The following is a 22,507-nucleotide window of genomic DNA, read 5'->3' as shown; positions in this document are numbered from 1 at the left end:
TGTTTTCTTAGTATTCTGACTTTATCTTTGTAAATTGATGATCCATTACACTACAAGTATAGTTTCAGAGGTTATTTTGAAAGTTATTTTGAGGTTTTTGAATTTTCTGTCTATAAGCCAAAGGCTGTTTGGCGTTCATCCAGAATGATATGTACTCATACCATCGGATTCCTAGTGCCTGAGAGAGACCAGCGACATCCATTTCCCAAAGCAGTCCTTGTTTTCCCTTTACATTGCTTTTACCTAGCGACTGACTCCTGTTTGGCGTCCTGTTGTAGCCATACTTCCATTATACGTGGCCAACATAAATCAGTAAATTAGGACCAAGAAAACTTTTCTATATACTGTAGAAATCAAATTGGTCCGAACAAAGAAAGTGAGCGGTGGCTGCAGTTGCTCCCCTTAACAACAAACTATCCCACAGCACAAACACCTGCAGGGCCCGGCAGCAGGGGGGAGCTGCAGGGACCAGAAAGATCCGGGAGTGGCCCATGGAAGAAGAGAGCGATTCCCTCACACGATTTAAACCCACGAGCGAGCGCAGAGCCGCTCCGGGCGGGGCGGGGCGGGGCAGGGCGCGGCGCCCTCACGGCCCGGCCGCTCCCGGGAGAGCCGCGCATGCGCGGCTGCCCCGCGGCCCCGCCCCCCGCGGAGCCCGCGCGCAGGCGCAGTGCGGGGCCGGGCCGGTCGGGGGGATTTGACCGTAAACATCCTGCGGTTTGAACGGCGCGTTCGCGCGCAGGAAGGGCCGCGGCCGCCATCTTGTTCGCTCCAGCCAGCGGCTCGGCTCCACTCGGCACCACTCGGCCCGGCCCGGCTTCGCCTCAGCTTCGGTTCGGTTCGGCGCCGCTCGGCTGCGCTCGGGCTCGGCCCGGCCCGGCTCGGCTCGGCTCGGGCGGGAGCAGCGAGCGGTCCCCGGGCCCGGAGCAGGGTAAGGAGTGGCTCCGGCCGCCGCGGTCGCTGCCGGCGCTGGGGGGGCCCGGCGGGGCCCAGCCGCAGCCCCAGCCCCGCTCCCGGGACGCTCGGGCTCGGAGTTGGCTTTCGGTCGAGCCCTCCCGCCCTGGAGGGCCCGCCGGGTGCGCCGCGACCCCTGGGACTCGCCGGGAAGGCAGGGCCGCCCCGGGACCCTGCGCGGGCCGGGTGTCCGGGGCGGTCTGAGGCGAGGCCGGGCGCAGCGGGGCCCGGAGCGCGGCCGGGCCCGGGGGCGGGCTCCGGGCCCCTGGAGCGGCCGCGCCGGGGCCGCAGGGACCTGCCCCGGGAGCCGGTCACGGCGCAGCCCGGGGAGCCGAGGGCAGGCCGGGGCCGCCGCCGTGTAACACATCCCTGGCTGCGCCTTCGCTAGAGGGACAGCGAGGCGGCTGCGGTACGCGAGCAAAGTTCCATTTGCCAGTCTTCAGGTTTTAAGTAAAATTTTCCTTCTGCCATGGATGGGGCAGGGTACTGAGGCTTCTCACAGCCTCTCTAGTGGCAGTGAACTGCCGTCTGGACACTGTGGTTGTTGAGCTGCAAATAAAAGGGCCCTTTAAAAATGCCAGCCTTTTGAAGAACCAGGATTTTTATCTTAGGGACGCTGTTAGAAATCTTGGTATTGTTTTAAAAATTTCTCTGATCCTGATTAGAAACGTTTCTGTTAAATATAAAACAGGGCGTTGTTTTTATCAATAACAAAGGAAACTTGGGGTCACTGTGACTTACTGGCATCTTTCATTGATAATGGCTTTTCTTTAAATTCAGACACATAAACTACTGTAAATTTGGAGAAGTTACCATTTAGGCCCACATTGTGCAAATGTGGGTGATAAGCCCGCTTTCCTTAATATCTTACTCAGTAAAACTCATTATCAAAACCGGGGGACATCAAGGCCTTATTAGGATCGGGCTTCTGCTTTATCTTATGATGGTTCATTTGTAAATATTAGACATTTTACAAAATTTGGGAAAGCAAAGCCCACTCATCTAGAGTTTTAACTAGAGAGGAAGTAGGTGTGATAGGGGTAATAAAAGGAGGAGCAAAAAGTTAGACCTACAGTAAACTTAAATGACCACACAAATTAATCACGTCTTGCTTATACCGTGGGATTTCCTACAGAAATTGGAGTACTTGCTTTAGTTACCACATCAGTCTAACTTCTTAAAGGTAAAATTGTTAAAAAGTTTTTTACATTTGGGCTCTTTGGATGAACCGTGCAGAGAATAACTGCAAACACTGGAATAACATAAGGAGTTCTGTTTATCTTACATTCCTTTAAAAGTGTGTGTTAGCACATGGTTTCTGCAAGTTTATTAGTTTGACTTGGATCTGGACTTGCACAAAATAGATTGGGATAATGGAGACAGGGCCTTCAATTAAAAAGATTTCTACTGGTTGAGCATTCTGAGTGTGAGTGTAGGGGCAAGGTCAGGGTACCTGCTGAGGGTTAGGTGTGAATTTGGAATTGAGGGAGGAGGGCCCCGGTATTCACAGGGTTCAGTAATTTCCAGCTCTGTAGGTACTTGTGAATGATCTGCCTTTTGAATTAGTAACCTTGGTGGGGTTCTGATTCCATCTGATTATGTAGGTGTGTAGTATATTGTAATTGGAGAGCAGTGAATGCAGTCCTGTAACAGAGTAGTATGGTTTGAGTAATTAACAGACCTGGTAGTGCAACCTCAGCCACAGAATTTCTGACAAACTGTTGATGCAAGAAACAAGACCTGGAGACAAATGGAAAATGCTGTATGTATTTACCAAAGGTATGTAAAGTTAAACTAGTTTAGTTTTATCTTTTTCAATAATTAATTTTGTAGACATAAGAAATTAAGGTGACTTGACACTGAGCTTTAGTAAAGCTGCAAGTGCCACAAATAAATATATTAAAATTCAGATAAATGTGGATTAACCAAACAATTATAAAAGTGGTTGAAGGAAGGAGATCAGATAAAGTAGTGGTGAAAAGAGGCTTGGAGCTGTAAGGTGATGTTAGTGGAGTTTGTGATGATTTTTTTTTTTTTTCAGTGGCAGCAGGTATTCAGTGTGGTATCCAAACCTGCCAGGGAGGCAGCATTAGTGAGTACCTACACATGGGAAGTTTAGTGATGTAAGAAGGATTGGAGAGTGAAGGGTTATGACTTAAAGTTTAATTCTTCAAAGAACAGTTGCGGGGTCGGGGTAGTTCTTCTGAACTTCTGAAGTCTTATAGGGCCAGCTCAGATTGTTGCAGGTGCACAGGATGATCCCTGGGCTTAGCAAAGCAGAAACAGTTTAGGAGGAAATTATGCAGTTGAAGGAGGAAACCAACAGAAAAGAGAAATTGAAGGATAGCATAAGGACAAATTAATTAAAATGACTGTCTGATTTCTTAAACTGTAGTGTGGAATTTGTCTACTCATTCATGTGTGACTGTGGTTTTGGACTAGCTTTACAAGGAACAAAAGTAGGTGACAGTAAAAAAAGTAGAAGACTGAACTTTAGTTGGGGACTGGTGTGTGTGTCTGTGTGTACATAACCTAATCTAGGGAGAGCAGCTGATGAGTAGGTTTAATGAGCTAAAGTGAGCCACAGTCAAATAAAAATATGTTGAATGTTCTGCCTGTTGTCAGCTTGTAGTTCATTAAGCACTAACTATGCTGGTGTGCTCTTCAGAGGTTAGACAGCTGTTCTAATCAGAAGAAGGATTTTAAGATGAAATATACATGAGTTGAGGGTTAAGATGAAGTTCATAGTTACACCATCTACCAAATTTTCTTATTTTGAAAGGAGCAATTACCAGAGTCTCAGATGAGAGGATGAAACAGGCACATTCTGGATCAGACCCTGTGTATGACCAGTATTATGTCAGTTCTGCTTTGCATTTCGCTTACTTTGTGTGTAGAAGTTCAGCAAAGAGAAGAGTGCAGAGTAGAGAAATTTTTTTACTCTAGGAAGAACAGTATTTTTTAAATTGTGCAGTTGTTGACCAAGTTAGACAGAGAAAACCTGAGGAAAATTGTGGCACATTACTGCCATTACGTTTGCATTTGCTTCAAAGGTTCAGGTATTCTAAAAGGTTGATTTGGTCCTACCTGGCCTGGTGTGAGCACATACTCTTTTTGCCTTAGAGGAATGCAAGCAAGACAGAAAAATGCCAAAGTTCTTAGAACAAGTTTTGTGGTCCTGTTTCATATCCATTTAATTTCAAAAATTGACAGTTGTGTTTTACCTTACAAGCTTTTTAAGAGCCATCAGTGACTCTTTTTCTTTTGTGGATTCTGAGGAGCTGCTTTTTCAGCCAGTGTTAAATTCTATGTCTGTTTCTATGTCTGCCTGAGTACTCTGCCAGTTGTAGAAACTCTTTGTTCCTTTAACATTCATCCTAGTCTCAAATTATGCCAGAAAATCTATTTCTTCCTTTATGCCACTGCCTCAACATACTGTGCTATGAATTAAAGATCAGACAAAAAGCCTGAAATGCAGAAGAGGGAGTATCTGAAAAGAAAGAGAAAATCTGGAGAGAGCAGGAGCAGCCTTTGAAGAGCTGAGGTGCTAAACAGCTGAACTGTAAAGGTGGGCTTTATACAGTTGCTCTGACCCCGTTATTGCCACGCAGAGCATCTGCTGGAATTTGGAAGTGGCAGGGACTAACGTGAGAGGAAATTATTGCTTTAGGTAACAGAATCCTTGTTTGTTAATAACAGTTCAGATTGAAAAACACTTTATCTGTAGTCTGATTGTCAGTCACTGTTTTCCTTTGTGTATTTCAGTATGGCAAGGCTTCAGTGATGGATGAAGAGAAACAGATATAAAGTGATAAATAAATTTATTTTGTCCAAGTTGTCCAAATAGTGAGTTTCACATTTAACAGGAAACATAAGTATGTTTTTAGTTAACTGTATGTTTGAAGTTTTGTGAAATCTGTATTATCTGTTTTAATAATTGTGCCAAACTCCACTAATCAAAGTACGCTCTTTTGCAACTGTTGTTGAATGCTTTTAATGGATTAATACAAGTGGTTTTGTTTACTCTGTTTGTGTTTTCCCCTGTTCCTCATGGTCTGGGGTAATTACAGGCTTAGTACTGCATGGTTCTAGTAGCAACTCAAGATACCAAAATGCTGTACTGCAAACTTATGTCTCTGCATATACAAAAATACTGAGGCATTCAAAAATATGCAAGGATTGAATTGTCTCCTGTACTTAAGATAATGTGATTTCTTTCAAAAAATAATGGGGGGAAAAAGTAGAATACCTTCCTTTAAATAATGTTTATCCAAAATTTATTTCATTGTGCTTCCTGGAAAAACTTGCTTGTGCCCATCTTTGTGCAGTGCTGTTCTTAGCCCTCACACAATCCCAACAGATAAAAATGGCATTTTAACTTTTTGTCAATTTGAAGCTTTGTTATGACTAAAAGCTATTAACAAGCTATTAACTTCACTCCTAAGAGTAGCTTTAATTCTGTATACTGAGTTAATTTGAGTTTAAGCTGAATGTGGCCTTTATTTCCTTAAAATCCTCTCCTCTGTTTTGGTCATGGATGAAATTGGTGGCCAATCTGTCATTAAGAGAGTAGCTTGATAATCAGTTCTTTTATGCAGCTCCCAAAATGAAAAAAAAAAAAAGTTCTTGGACTTGACTTTGAGATACATTTTTTTTTTTTTAATTTATTATCCAGATGTCTAGAAGTTGGCTTTATTTCCACTAAATCAGTAGTGTCCAAGCTTCTCTTGCCCCTATGCTTAAATTCCTAGCCAGAACAATTGTGACTTGCTGTGCTTCCTCTGGCAGTTTTTCTGTAGCTGTGGAGGAGGTAAAAACTAAAATGCACTAGTTGTGCTTTTCTGTTCTTCTCTTTTGATTAATTTTCCTGGGTTATAGAAACTACTGGAAAAACTCCTTGTGGAGATTCTTCTACTTTTTTAATGCAAACTTTTTTTTTCCTCTACTTGTAGTTAACTGAATCATGTTTACATCATGCATGGAAGTGGTATGTGTAGATCATAAGGCATCATGCTGTTCTGATTCCCCATGGTTTGATGTGTTGGCATTTTATCAGTCGTAAAAAAGTAATTACTAGATAAATAGATAAGAGTGTCTTCTTTTTTCCATTGAAGGAGAAAAGAAGATGGAAACAGGAAGTTTGGAATAATGCAGTCAGTTTTCTCACCACTTTCATCAACACTCGATTAAAAAAAAAATGAAATTGAAAATGGTCTGTTCAGAAATGGAAGACATGATTGTGCTTCCTGTTCAGGAAATTATAGCGAAGTGCAAAAAGATTTAGGGCTGTATATTTCGTAAAGGTGCGTCTTTTGCTGGAACAATGTACAATATATACTGGTATAGTAGAGTAGTAGCTACTGAACTAAAAGTAGAAAGAAGTGGAAGTCATAGAAAACTACTGTGGAATGAAAACTGAGATGTGCTTCTTTGCATTAGGAGAGTTTGGTATCATTACCCTAAAGGTAAAAAGAGTCAAGATTATTTTTTTCTTGAGGGATGGTAAACATTTCTAAGTTGTGTGTGTGGCTGTTACTGGGTGGTTTTTTTGCTTTGTAATTCTTTGTAATAAATACATATATGTGCTAATACATGGATATAATTTGTGTTAGCTTCTTAAGCATATTAAACAAATAGTCTGACCTCAGTGGTTAAAAGTCAAATGTGCACTTTTTTTAAGGATAAGGGGGGTATTTACAAGGATGTTCCTCATAAAATAAAAGATGTGGAAAGAAATACTTGCCTTTCTCTACAGGTTTGCACTTTGTTTTAGACATCTGGGACCATGTTCTATGCCCACTTTGTCCTGAGCAAACGTGGGCCGCTGGCCAAAATCTGGCTGGCGGCCCACTGGGATAAGAAGCTGACCAAAGCCCATGTTTTTGAATGTAATCTAGAGAGCAGCGTGGAGAGCATCATTTCCCCAAAGGTATCTGTTTTACACTAATCTTATGTTACCTTGCAGTGAAAAGAACTTGGGTGTACAGGTGGTAATTGCTATATGGATCACTGAAGAAATAAAATTCTTAATGCTGCTATTTTAAAGGGTGGAAAGGTCTGTTGAGATGTGAAATACTCTGTTGTGAAACACGAGGAAATTTTAAGTAGCTTGATGTTTTTACATGGTTGTTTTTCTTCCCCTCTACTACTCATGACAATGAAATTGTTCATCTTAGAACTGATGGTGCAGTTGTGACTTTTGTCACTTAATAGATGTCAGTGTCTTAAAAAACAACTACTTGAAAACAAAAGAAAACTTACTTTCATCTTTATTTTGGTTGATAAAAATGTTAACAGTTTTTATAATGCTACTCTAGATTTTAGAAGAGCTGCTAAGTGTAAGCAAAAAGTGTATTGTACAATCACAGAGATGCTTATTCTTCCAGAATAGTGATTTGTTTCATTATGACTTTTGGAAGGATTTAGGAAGAAGATAATGTTCATGGGCTCACTAGTGAGCTGGAGCATTCTTTTAGAGAAGGGAGAAATTAATAGGCACTTATTCGTCTATTTAACTTTGTGTAGCAGTTCATTAGCTGAAATATTAAAAAGTCATTGGAGAAAATAAAAATCTTGAATTCTTAGGTTGATGTTAAATCCTGTATGGCTTACTCTTTCTGTGAGATAATTATTCCATGTACCATTCAACACAAATTTCATGCTCTTTCAGTCTAATATACTTAAAGAAGAATCCTTCTGTGAATTACTTTTTTTCAGTTTTATGTTCCCACAGTAGATACTTCATTACATAGTAAAGCAGTGATATTGAAAAGGAAAGGAACTTAAAATTGTTTTACTGTGACAGTGCTTGTTTATGGGCACTTCACATCTTCCACTGCAGGACAGAACATGGGGAGGTAGCTAACAGTTTTTTACCAGATTTTGCTTAACCAAATCACTATTTATGGCTGCCCAACTTTTTGTATTTTTCACCTTTTCCACAATTGAAGTAGCAAAGGTGGTAGAAAAGAAGATGTGATAAAAATAGGCTTTGTCACTTTTTTTTTTAACTAGACAGAGCAGTGTTTGGGAATTCCTGGAATGAGCTGCTACTAATTTGGTGATATTTGCTAGATAATCCATAAATGATATGGCATCACTTTGAACTTCGCAGTCTTTGTTTCTTCAGATTTCTGATGATTTTTATACTTGTGTTGGGTATTTGATTTTATTGAGAAAATGAATGTAAAGCTGACTGAGATGTCATTTAAGGGAAAAGGAGGATACATCTAATTCACTGATTGTGCAATGTGTTTTTTTAGGTGAAGATGGCACTTCGAACCTCAGGACATCTTTTACTAGGCGTTGTTAGAATCTACCACAGGAAAGCAAAGTATCTTCTTGCAGACTGTAATGAGGCTTTCATTAAGATTAAGATGGCTTTTCGTCCAGGTATCTGTCTTTATCTAAATGCTCTCTGAAAAGCTACATTGATAAATGTATTTATTAAGAAGGCATACAATTCTGCCTTCTTATGTCTGTATAATTACATAAAGGTATATATATAGGTTGTAGGAGAAGTAATTACTGCAGCTGTCTGGCTGGCTGAGTTGTCTGCTGAAAAACATCTTAACTAAATTCTGAACAAAAGGTTCTCCTACTGATGCTGATTTAGTAAAAACCTACTTACCATTTTGTCTGTTGCTGATGTATAATGTTAAATGGGAATACACTGCATGGTTTTTACCTTCTGTCTGAAAAAGGCCATTGCCCTACTGAATAGAAGCACAGAAGGGGGCTGGTTTCCATCAAGGGTCAGGATTCTTTTGCTGTGAGTTACAAAAGAAATATGAAAGTAAGGTGGTTTTTTACTACTTTCACATTATAGTTTCTAAAAATAAGGTGAACTGTTGTGTGGGCATCAAAGATAGTTTTCCTTTTGTATGTTTGCAACATAATTTCCCGCTCTGTAATTGCTTACTTAAATATTTGCCATGAAAATGGGGTTCCATATTAAGAGATGAAATTACTTTCTTATCCAGCAGTCAGTTAATTATTTGGTTTTCATTCTTTCATGCCTTTATTGAGAGTTTTCTTTAATTCTGGCCTGGGGAACTTTTTCTCAGCTGAAATGTAGCTGTGGCAGTGATGCTGCTGGATGCTCACAGCTGCTAAATCACATTCTGCCTTTTTAAGTTATTGAGTGCAATAGATTTAAAAGCTGAACTTGAGTGAGACTTGTTTTTTAAAAGGCAACTCTTGAAAGCCAGTGCAGCAGTTACTTGAGAAAAGTTAAGATATGTAATGCCTTTATCTTCATTTCCTGATCTGCAGGTTGTGATTAAGGCACTGAATTCAAGTACTGAATTTTATGTAGCTTTCAGTGGCAATTTGTTGATTGTTGCTAATTTTTTGTCTACTATTGTGTTTAACTTCCCTGGGTTATAATAAGAACATAATTTTAATATCAAAAGGCATTCTGTTTTCCCAATGTTCCCTCTCCTGACAAGAGTGCATGTTGAAGGTGAAGCGCCTTAAAATCAATATTTATAAAAAGTGCCATGCTCACATGACAGAAGCTGAGGCACTGGTCTTTACTTTCAGTTTATCAGTATTGTGCCTTAGGAATTGAGTCTTTCTGTTCTGAGAATCATTTACATGTTTCATTTTAAGCAGCAGACAAGTAAAAATATTGAACAGCCCTGAAAGGATGGACTAAATTTCTTCATTCCTAGTCAAGTACTGTGATGAGTAAGCTACAGACTCATGCTTGTTCCTGGTCTCTGTGGACCGTGCCTCTTTGCTTAATCATTGCAGAGGGGAGCAGAGTGTTTCTGAAGTATCTGTACCTCAGAATTGCCTGCGTTGTATGTGTGGGTCAGAAGGCAGAGCAAGTTAGAGAAGGAATTGAACCTGCATTTTCCATGTACTTTCAAGTGCCCTGACCTTTAAGACTTTGAATAAAACAGAGGAACCAACTGCTGGCGCTGGTTTTGTGATGCCCAATCTGGTATTCATGCTCTGAGAATGCCTGCTGAATAAGAGTAAGCATCTCTGGAGGATAAGAAAAGGAATGTGTGTGGTTTTGGTAATACAGCTCTTTTATGTGCAGAAGCCTGTAAGTTACTGAGCCCCAAGTGCAATTAGTTCTGTTCCAGGACTTGTGGAGCTGATGGAAGTGAATAAAGGACCAGTAGCAAAGTCACTGTGCTGCCACTGTAATGCAGAGCCCTGCAGCTCATACCATGTATCATGATAAAATTATTTTGGAGCGGGTACCTGTGGTGTTGTGAAACATGCAGTTCCTCTGTTGGCTGTGCAGCTCTGTGCAGTGCCGCACAAACATTACTTTATACAGACAGTGCAAGGGCTTGAGATATTTGTTTTGAATTTAGTTTGAATTTCACTTACTACCATTATCTAAGGTATCTTTCGGCGTCAGTTCAGTTAAACAAATTTAAATACAGTAGGCCCATGGAGAGAGAAAACGCTAAGGGCACGGTGAAAAATGCTGTCCTTGTAAGGAATGGGAACTCATGTCTGGGTGTTCTTCCTTGCAGGAGTTGTTGATTTGCCTGAAGAAAACAGAGAGGCTGCTTATAATGCTATTACCTTACCTGAGGAGTTTCACGATTTTGACCAACCACTCCCTGATCTAGAGTAAGCTTGGGGATTTTTTCAATTTCCATGAGAATTGGTTTTAGTTGAGGAGAACCTGGTTTTAAACAGCTAACTCATTGCTGAATGTAAAAAAATAGTTTGTAGGTTCTTAGGTCTTTTTTATATACTGATAAGTGTGCAGTCATTTTTGTGTTGATTTTAAGTTCATAGTAGTATTGACTTTAACTGAAGTTAAATCTGTCCTTACAGGAGCTTTTGAAAAACTCAGATGCCTATTATAACTTTCTTTTCTTGTATGCAAGGCACCCTACATCACATACATCCTTAGGTTGGACAAGAACAGTTTTATGTTGTTTACCTTATAAAGTGGCACTTTTAATTCTTAAAACTTCTTAATATTTATGGGTTACTTTTACATATAACAAGTACACAACCTGAGTAGTTCTTAATCTTTAAAAACTGATGGTTTTTACTATTTTGGTATTTTTATCTGAGCTATTCATAACATTCATACTTTAGAATCCAGCTTACTCAGTGTTCAATCTAGTGTCAATTCAAATTAGAGTATATACTAATTTGAAACAGCAAAAATTTCTGTGTATTTATAAGGTACCTTAATACGCCACAAAAGGTGTTAACTTGGTAGTGGTGCAAAATAGTGTTTGATAAACTATATGAGTAGCTTTTGAAGTTGAAGGGGTGGAAGGTTTTTCTTAATTGTTAATTCAGCCTTTGAAATTAGTAATCCAAACACAGCAAGGAGTATGAGAGGTTACTGATACATTTCCCAGAAGCCAATGCAATTTGGATGATAAGTTTGAGCCATTAATGGTCTCACTGGTTTAAATAGTAGTTTCTATTCAGTGTTCACCTTTATTTTTTTCAATAATTGACTTGAGTGTAAAATTGTTTTTTACAGAATAATGTCATGTTTATTTCAGCAGGCTTTATCTCTTCTTTGTTTTTCAATGAGATTTTTAATAATTGTCTTCTGTTTAAGTGATATTGATGTGGCTCAGCAGTTCAGTTTGAACCAGAGTAGAGTGGAAGAAATTACGATGAGAGAAGAAGTAGGCAACATCAGTATTCTCCAGGAGAATGACTTTGGTAAGGACCTCATGTGTTATTGTGTTACTAGCTAATTTCAGTTACTGTAAGATACGGTTTTGTAGTTACTATGGAATGCCCAGTGAGCTTTAAACAAATTAGATTAAACATGCTGTGGTTTTATATATTTAATTTTTGGTGTATTATGTCAGTTTTTCCAGAAAGTCTGATCTCTAATGCTCAGCAAACTTCTAGCTGCCTAGAATAGGCAGAAAGAAAAGCTGAAGAACACTCAGTCAAGCTAATCATTGAAGTACTGTGACAATTATAATTTTCAAAATGTGATGTGAATATGAAGTGAGCTCTTGCTTTAATCATAAGCATGCTCTTAGTCAGAAACCATTAGGACATTTCTAAAGTTGAATCAGTCACTGTAACAAGTTTGCTACTTTAGGTATCTTTTCAAGGACAGTATTCTAACATCTAAACCTAAGGACAGTTTTACTTGAATGTCTGGTTCCTCACCTACGGTATTGTAAACCATAATTCAGTAATAGTTTTGAAAGAATAATCTAAAAATTGTGTTGACTGGGTATTGGTTTGTTCCCTGTAATTGAAGCCCAGCCTTGAGGCATAAGGCACAATGTCTTTGAATTCCATTGAATTCTTTGATTTCTGTGCAGATAAAGTTTAGTAGGATCTTGCTTATATAATTTCAAATAAGTACAATAAAATGCTTTGAAAATGAGACAGTTATTTTTATAATTATTTGAACAGTATTTTTTGCTATGGTATTGCTGGGCACAATTCCTTACATCGTGTCATTAACTCTGCAAATAGGATTGATTAAATTTAAGTTTGCCCTTGCATATCGGCCTTTGTTGATCAGTTAGGTAGGTCTCTTGCATCTTGGTGTTTTAGCAGTTAGAGCAGTGCAGTTGTATTCTTGCAGGTGACTTTGGGATGGATGATCGTGAGATGATGAGAGAAGGTAGTGCATTTGAGGATGACATGCTGGTGAGCACTAGTGCTTCCAATCTCCTGCTGGAACCTGAACAGAGCACCAGTCACCTCAATGAGAAATCTAATCACCTGGAATATGAAGACCAATACAAAGATGATAATTTTGGAGAAGGAAATGATGGTGGAATATTGGGTAAGTTTGAGAAATTTATTTTTCCTTTATCTTACTTCCTGCCTTAATTAATTACTTCTTGGGTAGATGAGGGGAAGTTGTTTCCTTTGTTGCTAAATCCCTGTTAAAGTTATGCCTTGTACAGTGAGTATTTATACTCGGCATGTGTGTGTATATATATATATGCACTGAGCATATATTCTGGTTTGTGAGTACTGCAGCAGTGTCGCTGACTCACAGTACGTTAAGTGTTGGCATATTTAAAACAAAGTTCTAAAAAAGTTAGATGTGAGATGCAAATATGTGGCAAGTATCTTGTAATAAATGTTATCTGTAAGCTCTGAATTAGAGCTGAAGTGCCCCTTGAAAAAGCACTGCTACTTCTATGTCAGCATTGAAAGTCCTTTCTAACTTTTGTACTGTCTTCATCTGTGCTGCAATAAACTTGTCTGTACTTCCTTGTAAATTTGTCTATACTTATTTCATAAATTTGTGGATACAAATCTGATTATTTCATATGGTTGCTTCAGATGACAAACTTCTCAGTAATAATGATGGTGGTATTTTTGATGACCCACCTGCACTCTCAGAAAGTGGAGTAATGATGCCAGAGCAGCCTCCCCACGATGATATGGATGATGATGATAATGTATCAAGTGAGTATGATCTAGGACCAGATCTAGAATTACTTTCAACTCATGTAGTTTGGATTCTAATTCCTTAAAAGCATACTAAACTCCAAAGTATCAGGTGTGGTAAACTACCTGAAGGTGTGGAGGAGGGGTAGCAGAGCCTGTTAAAGTTTTGACCTAATGAGATGTTCTTGTTGTCGTTGGCAGTGGGAGGCCCGGACAGCCCGGACTCGGTGGATCCAGTGGAACCGTTACCAACCATGACTGATCAGACAACACTTGTTCCCAATGAAGAGGAAGCTTTTGCTCTGGAGCCTATTGACATAACTGGTGAGTGAGCTATTGGGGGTATTCAACACAGTTTGTTAGAGACCACCTTAGCTTGATGGAGTGGAAATAAATGTCTAGCACTGCTGCTGACTCTGCTTCTCACTTGGGAGAGAAACCAGGGATCAAGTGCTGAATTCCTTTTATTCTAATGGTAGCCCTCCAGTACCTTCCAGAGAGGTAGCTTACATGGATGGTGTCAGAGAATACTAGCTAGTAGTTTCTACAGTCAGTGCATGTAACTGCATGATACTGGAGCTTTAGGTAAACATGCTAGTTAAAATGCACTGAGTTGAAATGGAGCTCAGCATGTCTTTGATTCTAATACGGTGTCTGTAGTGCAGCACAGTTCTTGATGTGCTGTGTTTGAAGGGTGGAACTGATTGTTTACACTGGTAATGTGTGCTGTTCTAGTGATTTGTAGTTTGAATGAATTGCTGATTTCAGGAGGTGCACCTTTGTATTTGAATTTCTATTAAATAGAAATTTTCCATATCTTTAATGCAAGAAACTTGCATTTTATCCAATACTATGTTTGGCTCATTATATACTGACCCCTGCTTTATTAAAAAATTAATATATGTAAAGAAAGCAGCTTGTCCTATGCTTTTAGACTGAGCTCCAGGCCCTGATTGTCTGCTTGGCCAGTGGGAGAGTCCTGGCACTGCCCTCTCGTGGCAGGCTGGCAGCAGAGGACCAGCTCATCTGATGGTCCAACAAAGACAGCATTTACCAGAGCTTCAGGGTCTGCTGCAGAGTACCAGGTTGTAAGCACAGTAAAGTTATCCTAGAACAGGGTCAGAAGTTTACAGTTAAAATAATCACCCACATTAACTCTACCAGAGCTCGGGTAGGGCTTAGGGGGAAAAGTGAGTGTGGTATTTTAGATCTGTGATTAGAGTCATAGAATGACTGGGATTTGAAGGTATCATGTAGGTCTAGGTCCAACTCTTGCCATGAGCACAAGGACACCTTCCAGTAGGCCAGGTTGCTCAGAGCTCCATCCAGCCTGGCCTTGAATGCTGACAGGGATAGGGCATCTGGGACAGCTCCTCTGAGCAACCTGTTCCAGCACTTTGCCTCAGTAAAGAACTTCTTCACAATACCTAGTCTGAGCTACTTTCTGTCAGCTGGCAGCAATCCCCCTTACCTTTTTACATGTCGTTGTAAAAAGTGCCCTCCGTTTTCCTTGTAGGCTCCCTTCAGGTACCAGAATGCCACAATTAGGTCACTCCAAAGCTCCCTTCAGGCTGAGCAAAACCAAATCTCTCAGCCTTTCCTTACAAGAGATGTGCTCCATCCTCTACTTGGTAGCCAGTGTTTGCACCAGCCTATAAAGCAAGCCATGGGAGAGAGAAGCATGTGCAGCTGAGGAAATTGAGGCTTAGGTAGATGTACATTCACAGAAGAATTTGTAGGTTATGGGAGAGCATTCACAGTATTTGACATTTTATACTGCACATAGTTTTTAATCCTTCTGCCAAAGCCAGCATTGCCTTAGATTCTTGAGACAGCTTTATATGTGGGCAAGCAAGACCTATAGAGAACTTACAGGATTCTTTTACAGCATGATACCTGTTTGAGCTAACCTTCATTACTTGCCAAAAATCTCAACAGTCAAGGAAACCAAAGCAAAGAGGAAGAGAAAGCTGATTGTGGACAGTGTGAAAGAACTGGACAGCAAGACTATTCGAGCCCAATTAAGCGACTACTCTGATATTGTTACTACTTTGGATTTGGCACCTCCTACTAAGAAATTGATGATGTGGAAAGAAACTGGTGGAGTTGAAAAGCTTTTCTCTCTGCCTGCACAGCCTTTGTGGAATAACAGACTACTGAAGGTAATGTTTTTGTGCAAGTTCATTTTTAAATTGACTATATTCAGGATTGTGCTTCACGTATAGCAAATGTCAGCATATAAAATAGTGATATTGTGATGGTAGTATTTATAATTGGAAGAAAAAATATTAAAAGAACTAAGATAAATATTTTAAACATTGCTGTTATCAGTTACAAAGATAAATAATTTTGTAGAAGTTAGTACTGTTGGAGAGGAGCTTAAAAACTGAGAAAGGCCATAATTAATCATCCAAAATGAAATAAAAGGACACTGAGAACTGCAATAGTGAATAATGTAATGTTTCCTTTGTAGCTCTTTACTCGCTGTCTTACACCTCTGGTACCAGAAGACCTGAGAAAGAGGAGGAAAGGTGGAGAAGCTGACAATCTTGATGAGTTCCTTAAAGACTTTGAAAACCCAGAGGTTCCCAGAGAGGAGCAGCAACAGCAGCAGCAGCAACGAGATGTCATTGGTTTGTGTCTTGTCAAAGATGCTCTGCTTTCCCTCAGAGCCTATTTTTGTCTTTCATCTGGGCTTTGTATTAAGTCATCAAAGAATATGTATGAAACAATGAGCTTTGTAATGGTTGTTTAGCTTGATGTGATGCAACCTCCGACATAAAATAACTTTTTTTCCTAGAAATACGGGATGCTTAGTAATTGCTTGAACCAGGGGATTAAAAGTACAGGCTGCTGAGAGTGCTCAATTTTAAAATAATAGCAGATTGGATTTTAGTAGAGTTTCTAATAACATTCTTAAGTATCTAAAAGAAGATTTGTTATGGAAAACAGATGAACCCATTCTGGAGGAACCAAGCCGTTTACAAGAGTCGATGATGGAAGGCAGCAGAACCAACCTGGATGAATCGGTTATGCCACCCCCACCAGCTCAGACCGGAGTTAAACGCAAACTGCAGCAAGTAGAACCAGAGCCAGTGCTACCTGTGAGTAAGCTTTTACTATTTATTTTGTGAGGAATGACAAGTGGGCAGTGTCTTTGAGTAAGAAATGACACAGATTTGAGGCCCTAGCTTCCTATGATCCTTTGAGATTCGCTGTAGTAGTATCAGAACATTCGTCCCTGAGTATCATTCTGGTGCCTTTGTTAGGTGAAAAACTTACTGAAACATTTAAAATACTGGTAGGATACAGAAATTATACTATTTCCTCCAGTAAAAGTCTTCAAGGAGTCTAGTGTATTGCTTATCAAGTCCTGCCTGGCAAATGTATATGAACAGCTTCCATGAAGCAAGGATTGTTAGCTGCATAAGCATCTTCTAAGACAGCCCTAGTGTTTCAGGCTTAAGGCTTCAAAGAAAGAAGCCTTAGGAGAGATTTCCTAGTTGAGAGATTTCAACTAGGAGAGATTTCCTATTTGATTTGTGAATAGATTTGGACACTAGCTGTGATGCAGTGTGAAAGGAAACTGTTTGTGAAGGAGAGAGGAAGGAAATAGGCAAAGTAAAAGGTGTGTTTTTCTGAATGCTTCTGTGGTGACAACAGTACTGGTTTATGCTGTGTCTCATGTTTGCACATTTTTTTTTTAACCTCACTTTTCATATTCCTTGGCTAACAGGTTGTTCACTGTAGAATGGAAGTGTTAGATGTAACATTCTCTTAGTAAGTAGGGTGGCAGCTGCTGCTTCTCTTGCCCTTTCACCCCTTCCATGAGGTGAAATCGGCATCGACTGTGCTAAGTCAGTGTAACTGGGGGTATTGGTGTGTTGGGAATTCTGTAATCATCTTAGAGGCCAGGTCAGGGCTCTAGCAACAACCTGTAGTGATATCTACTGTGTGACTACATCAGAAGTCGCTTAGCCATTTTAGGGTATGTGTAGAAACAGTTTCAGGTGTCAAGGTAACTTTACTGGCAAGCACTTGAATACCATATATTAATTTTATTAAAACTGTCTACATAAATCCTATTAAATTTCTCTTCTGTATTTTCCTCTTGGCATAAATGTTTTTTGAGAATATACTTCAGCACCAAAGTAATGCACATGTTTTCAGAAACTTTGCAGGTACCAGTGTTTTAATTCCTTCATGCTTGTACTGATGAGAACAGCATTTTGATGTTTTGAAGATAACTAGTTCCAGTGAGTTAAAGTGTGTTCATGTAGCATTGCATCTGGTGGTGTGGGATTTTAAATTTGCATGTGCCAATCCAAGGAATGAGATCAGTAGTTTGGATGGTGGCATAAGTGAAGTTACTGGAAAGCCTTTTTACTTCACAGTGGTATAATTCCTGGATTGAGCAGAATCTAAAGGATTGAAAATGCACATATGGACAACAAAACAAAATTGGTTTTTGCTTTTCAAAAATGAAAAATTCTGACAAATGGCTAAGTTTATATACTTGGATTTTATTAAACTGGTCTGTAGCACCATCGTTCTATTGTAAAAGAGCTGACAAAATTATATTGTTTAACTGTATTGTGTGCTCTTAAAGCATCCACCATCACAACAGCTGGAAATACCACCTGTAGAAATGCCTCCAGAAGAGCCCCAAAACATCTGCCAGCTAATACCAGAGCTAGAACTTCTGCCAGAAAAAGAGAAGGAGAAGGAAAAGGAGAAAGAGGAAGAGGAGGAGGAAGAAGTAAGAACTCTGTGTAGAATCAGTTTGTGTGTTTCCCAAAATGGATGAATGTTTGACTGTGGATTCAGTAAAAGGCATAAGAAATAACTCTTTTGTCTGTCCTTATAAATAGCCCTTGGAAATGTAATTCTTAAATTATTTCATGACCATTTAATAATAATTATGTTATTTAATTTTATAAATCACATATACATTCTGTTTTGAATTAATGTTCTCCTGTTCTTACCATGGCTGGATAAAACCATTATATGTTTATGATGCCTTAGATAAGAACTTTTTAAATTTATTGGTGTGCTTCATTTTAAGTAGCTTGTGCTACTTAATGAAAGTAGCTTTCTGCAAGAAAACCAGCCATGTCATCAAATAAGTTTACTTAAGTTGTCTCTTATCTACAGTATTTAATATCCTGTGGTAACAAACAGAGCAAACTTCATTGATTCATTTTATTTTACTCCTGCTTCCAGGAAGAAGATGGCACAGGGGGTGATCAGGATCAAGAAGAAAGGAGATGGAACAAGAGGACTCAACAAATGCTCCATGGCCTTCAGGTACACATGATCATTTGCTTTCTCTTAAAGTAGCTTTTGAGTGTGTCCACTGATGCTTTTGAGCTGATTTAAAAGGTAAAGAAGGAGCTGTCTTTACAGTCCATGTTACAGCCTACAATACCAGTGATCTTAGAGGGGAAAGAATGCATGTAGTTGATTAAATCTATATAAAATAATTGTATTAAATTTGTACTTTTATAATTGTCACTTAACTATTTAGAGAACACTTGAAATAAATTTTTTCACCTAAATGTTTTTCAGCCTTTAAGTCCATACTTGGTGTGCAACTAAGATTCCCAGAAATTTAAATTATGAAGTAATTGACTGTATTTTTAATGAAATCCTAGCACCTTTGACTTTGTGCTATGTGTCTTCAGGCAAACCCCCATAAGGGTCTAGGGATAACACCATTGTACAGGATGTTTACTTCCTGGCTAGGCTAGTTTGAAAACTTGAATGCCATGCTGAATCTCTTAACAACTGTGGAAATATGACTTTGGCTGATTTCTAGCATGTGGATTCAGTCTGCACATCTATCTGTAGGATGGATTCTTGCTTGCTGGAACTAAAGAGGCTTTTTCTAATACGAGGACTGAAAACCACAGTGTTCACCCTGAAGTGTAAACTGTTCCTTTGCTCTCTGTGTTTGTCCTCCGCATACTCTTGGATTACCTTTGCCTTTCAGCCTGGCTTGTAGCTCCTTTGTTCCCTTAAGCATTTTGGCAACCTTTGAGATTTGGCTGTCACTGAATGCCACATCCCAAATGGTAACACACCCCCCTCTTCTCTTGCCCAGCTTTAAATGCACAGCATGATGCCACATGATGTGCATTATCCTTTTGGCAGATAGTTAGGGTCAGCTGCTGACTGTGCACCTCCAGCCTCCTTGATGCAAAACGGCACCACATGAGCTGTTGTGAAGAAAATTAACTCTGCTCCAGACCAAATCAGAACAACTGAATAAAATGAAAAAAGCTTAAAAATAATTTCTAAAGTATACAGATGTTGAGTTGGTAGTGTTGTGTAGTGTTTTTCTCTCTGAATGTTTTATCACGGTTTCTGAAGAGAGCTTTAGAATTCTCTTTGGCCATAACTAGCTTTTTTCAACTCTTTCTTCATGTACCCAAAAGAGCATCATATTGGATGGCTGAAACATTAAATCTGCAATGAGATTTGGAGTGAAGGTCTGATTAATATAAAATTGGTTTGGCCAGCCAAATATCTTTTCATCTAGTTGAAATTCATTCCAGGGCAGACAGTTCTGCTTTAAATCAAACACTTCAGTTGTTGTCCTGGCTAACAAAAAGATGTATTATCATGTTTTGTTTTGTTTTTTAATATATTCTTGCCAATACCTTGATAAAATCTAAGTGATTTTGGATACTTAGTTTAAGACAGAGAAGTTTTAGAAATAAACAGACTTTCACCTTGGGAAATTATGCATCTTTTAGAAAGTGTTAGCTCTTGAGATTTACTTTATTATTTTTGGAATTACATTTATTTTGAGAAGTAAAACTTGATTTTTCTTTATTTTATTGCTATTAAGAAAAAATTGTCCTGTAGTCAAAAAAGACTGGTTAGCTGTTGCTGCAGAAATAAAATCTTGTGCTATACAACAGTGTTTCTTGAATACATTCTGCAGATTCAATAAATTTTTCACACATCTCTGGGAATCCTACTAGGTTTCATTTAGCTAAGATCCATAAAGAAATTTTCATGTACGTGTTGTAATGTTACCGTTCTTCTGAATCCCTCGCTGTCCCGTGGTTGACAACAAACAGAATCTTGCCAAGAGGCATTGTTGTTTCTGTGTAGTTCTTTACTTAACTTGTGGTATCAATGTTGTGTTTTTCAGAGAGCTCTTGCTAAGACTGGAGCAGAATCTATCAGTTTGCTTGAGCTGTGCAGAAATACAAATAGAAAACAAGCAGCTGCAAAGTTCTACAGTTTCCTGGTGCTGAAAAAGCAGCAAGCTATCGAGCTGACCCAGGAGGAGCCCTACAGTGACATCATTGCCACCCCTGGTCCCAGGTTTCACATTATCTGAATGGTTCTCAAGAGTAGAGCTAGCGCTCCCCTCACCAGTGCGTGCGTGTATCGCCCCATCCGTAGGGCCCACAAGACCATTGCAGAAAATTTAGATTTTGTCTGTATAAAGTCCTTGGTTTTCTCTTGGGGTTGTTTTGGGGTTTGTATTTTAACTTTACCACTCAAATTTTTAGTGAAACTGCTGGCTGGGTTGGGTGACTTGAGTTCCAGCTGCAGAAACCAGACATCTCAAGCACCCAGATAAAGATTGTTTAGCAGCTCAGAGCAGATGTGTGCAATATTGGTGCATGTGATGTTGAGTATCAATGAAAATGTCTTACAATAATTTGACTAGTTGATTCAGTAGACATATTTTTAACCTATATCAGTGAATCTGAATGGCCAAACTTTTGTCGGATTAAAAACTTTGCCAAATTCATCTGAAATGTTGTCTGCTTCTCACAGTAGTAGTTTTTTCTCCCCTTCTCTAGATCTTTGTGCATACCGTGGGTCTCTTAAAGCTGCCAATATGAAAGGTAGTGCCTGATATGTCAGCTTGCTGTGTCACTGCATTTTTGCAGTCAGATTTTTGTAGCCCTTGATGCTAAGGGGAAACGAGTGTCTGTGGAAAGCACTTCCTCTGTGTGATACATGAAAGGACAGAACATGTGAAGCGTTTTAGACTAAACATTCCTTTTCACTTATCACCTTGTTATGGTCCACTACTGATAATGGCTAATTACTGTTAATAAGTGACAAATGGAAACTAGTAATTTCATTTAACTGTTTAAGAAACCATAATGCATTAGGTTTGTTAGAGCTGTATATAAACTCCAGACTTTTTAAAACAGACTTCTAGATTGTAAATTATCTGATTTTTTTTTTTTATTAAGCAAGCATCCAACAGTAAGAACAAGAAAAATTGCTAAATTCAGATACCACCTGTACCAAAATAGCAACAAACTTTGAATATAGAGTACAGATGGGCACAATTCCACTTAATTGTGTAGTGTATTAATGGCTCTTTGGATATATTTATGGTTTTGTGTCAATTTTTTCTGATAATGTACACTCCCATGTTCAAAATGTTTTATCAGTTTTGCGAAAGAAATCCGGTTTGATTTTAGTTCTAAATATGAAGCTTTACTGTTAGACCAGGTAGCACCAGAAATTATGTGAATATGTTGATTATGGAGACCTGTCTCAACTTTTTTTAGAGCAAAACTATTCACACTGAAGGTTCTGGTTTTAATGTTGGCACTTTTGTGAAATAATTTTGCGACTCTTAAATTTCAGTGTATACTCAACTGTAAAATTATGTGAATGTTTAAAAAACTCTGAGACTACATGATGACCATGTTTTACTAATCCTTGAAAAAGTTAATTGTATAAAATTACTGCAGCTTTATTTTCAACATGATGTGCCTGTAAAACCATAATTTTCTCCTTTGTAAAAAGCGACATTGTAGATAACTTGAATGTTTAATTATAGAAAAGGTCATTAGTTTCTTGTTACACATTTTTAGTCTGTTTTTGTTGCTTTTCAAAGTTAATATTCTTGAAAATAGTTGATGCTGTTATGTATAACTTTTCTAATAAAAGTTGTGTTATAAGCTGTTACATATTAGCTCTATCTTGTTTGAACACCTCTCATTTACGTAGGAGAGACTGAGCACTAAGAAATTGGTTATTTTGGCATTAGGTATGGGAAGATTTTGCTCTTTAAAAGATTAAACTTGAAGATGTAAATAGAATTCTTGCCATTATTGAAGGAAATTTTACTCTAGTGGCTGTACTGTGCTTTTGTTCAAGGATTCTATGCTAGGAATGTGCATGT

General features: G+C 38.9%; 1 protein-coding gene across 7 annotated transcripts; it reads left to right on the top strand.

The window, feature by feature from the left end:
- Positions 1-725: 725 nt before the first annotated feature.
- On the top strand, positions 726-22,290 carry RAD21 (RAD21 cohesin complex component). 7 transcript variants are annotated; one of them, XM_085572473.1, is made up of 16 exons: positions 726-931; positions 4,720-4,800; positions 6,710-6,755; positions 6,807-6,883; positions 8,217-8,346; positions 10,455-10,554; positions 11,516-11,622; positions 12,515-12,718; positions 13,228-13,353; positions 13,537-13,659; positions 15,274-15,497; positions 15,809-15,968; positions 16,288-16,439; positions 17,945-18,094; positions 18,559-18,642; positions 20,498-22,290. In XM_085572473.1, the coding sequence occupies exons 3-16, from the start codon at positions 6,740-6,742 to the stop codon at positions 20,687-20,689; spliced, it is 1,845 nt and encodes a 614-aa protein (XP_085428599.1). In that variant the 5' UTR covers positions 726-931; positions 4,720-4,800; positions 6,710-6,739; the 3' UTR covers positions 20,690-22,290. The 7 variants fall into 7 exon arrangements, with proteins under 7 accessions (XP_085428599.1, XP_085428596.1, XP_085428598.1 ...); XM_085572470.1 differs by adding an exon at positions 6,069-6,257 and having other exon boundaries at positions 6,710-6,883; XM_085572472.1 differs by lacking the exon at positions 4,720-4,800.
- Positions 22,291-22,507: the final 217 nt, after the last annotated feature.

Source organism: Lonchura striata, chromosome 2, assembly GCF_050655825.1.
Source record: "Lonchura striata isolate lonStrDom1 chromosome 2, ASM5065582v1, whole genome shotgun sequence".
NCBI classification, from domain to species: Eukaryota; Metazoa; Chordata; class Aves; order Passeriformes; family Estrildidae; genus Lonchura; species Lonchura striata.
This window is presented reverse-complemented; position numbering and strand designations above follow the sequence as displayed.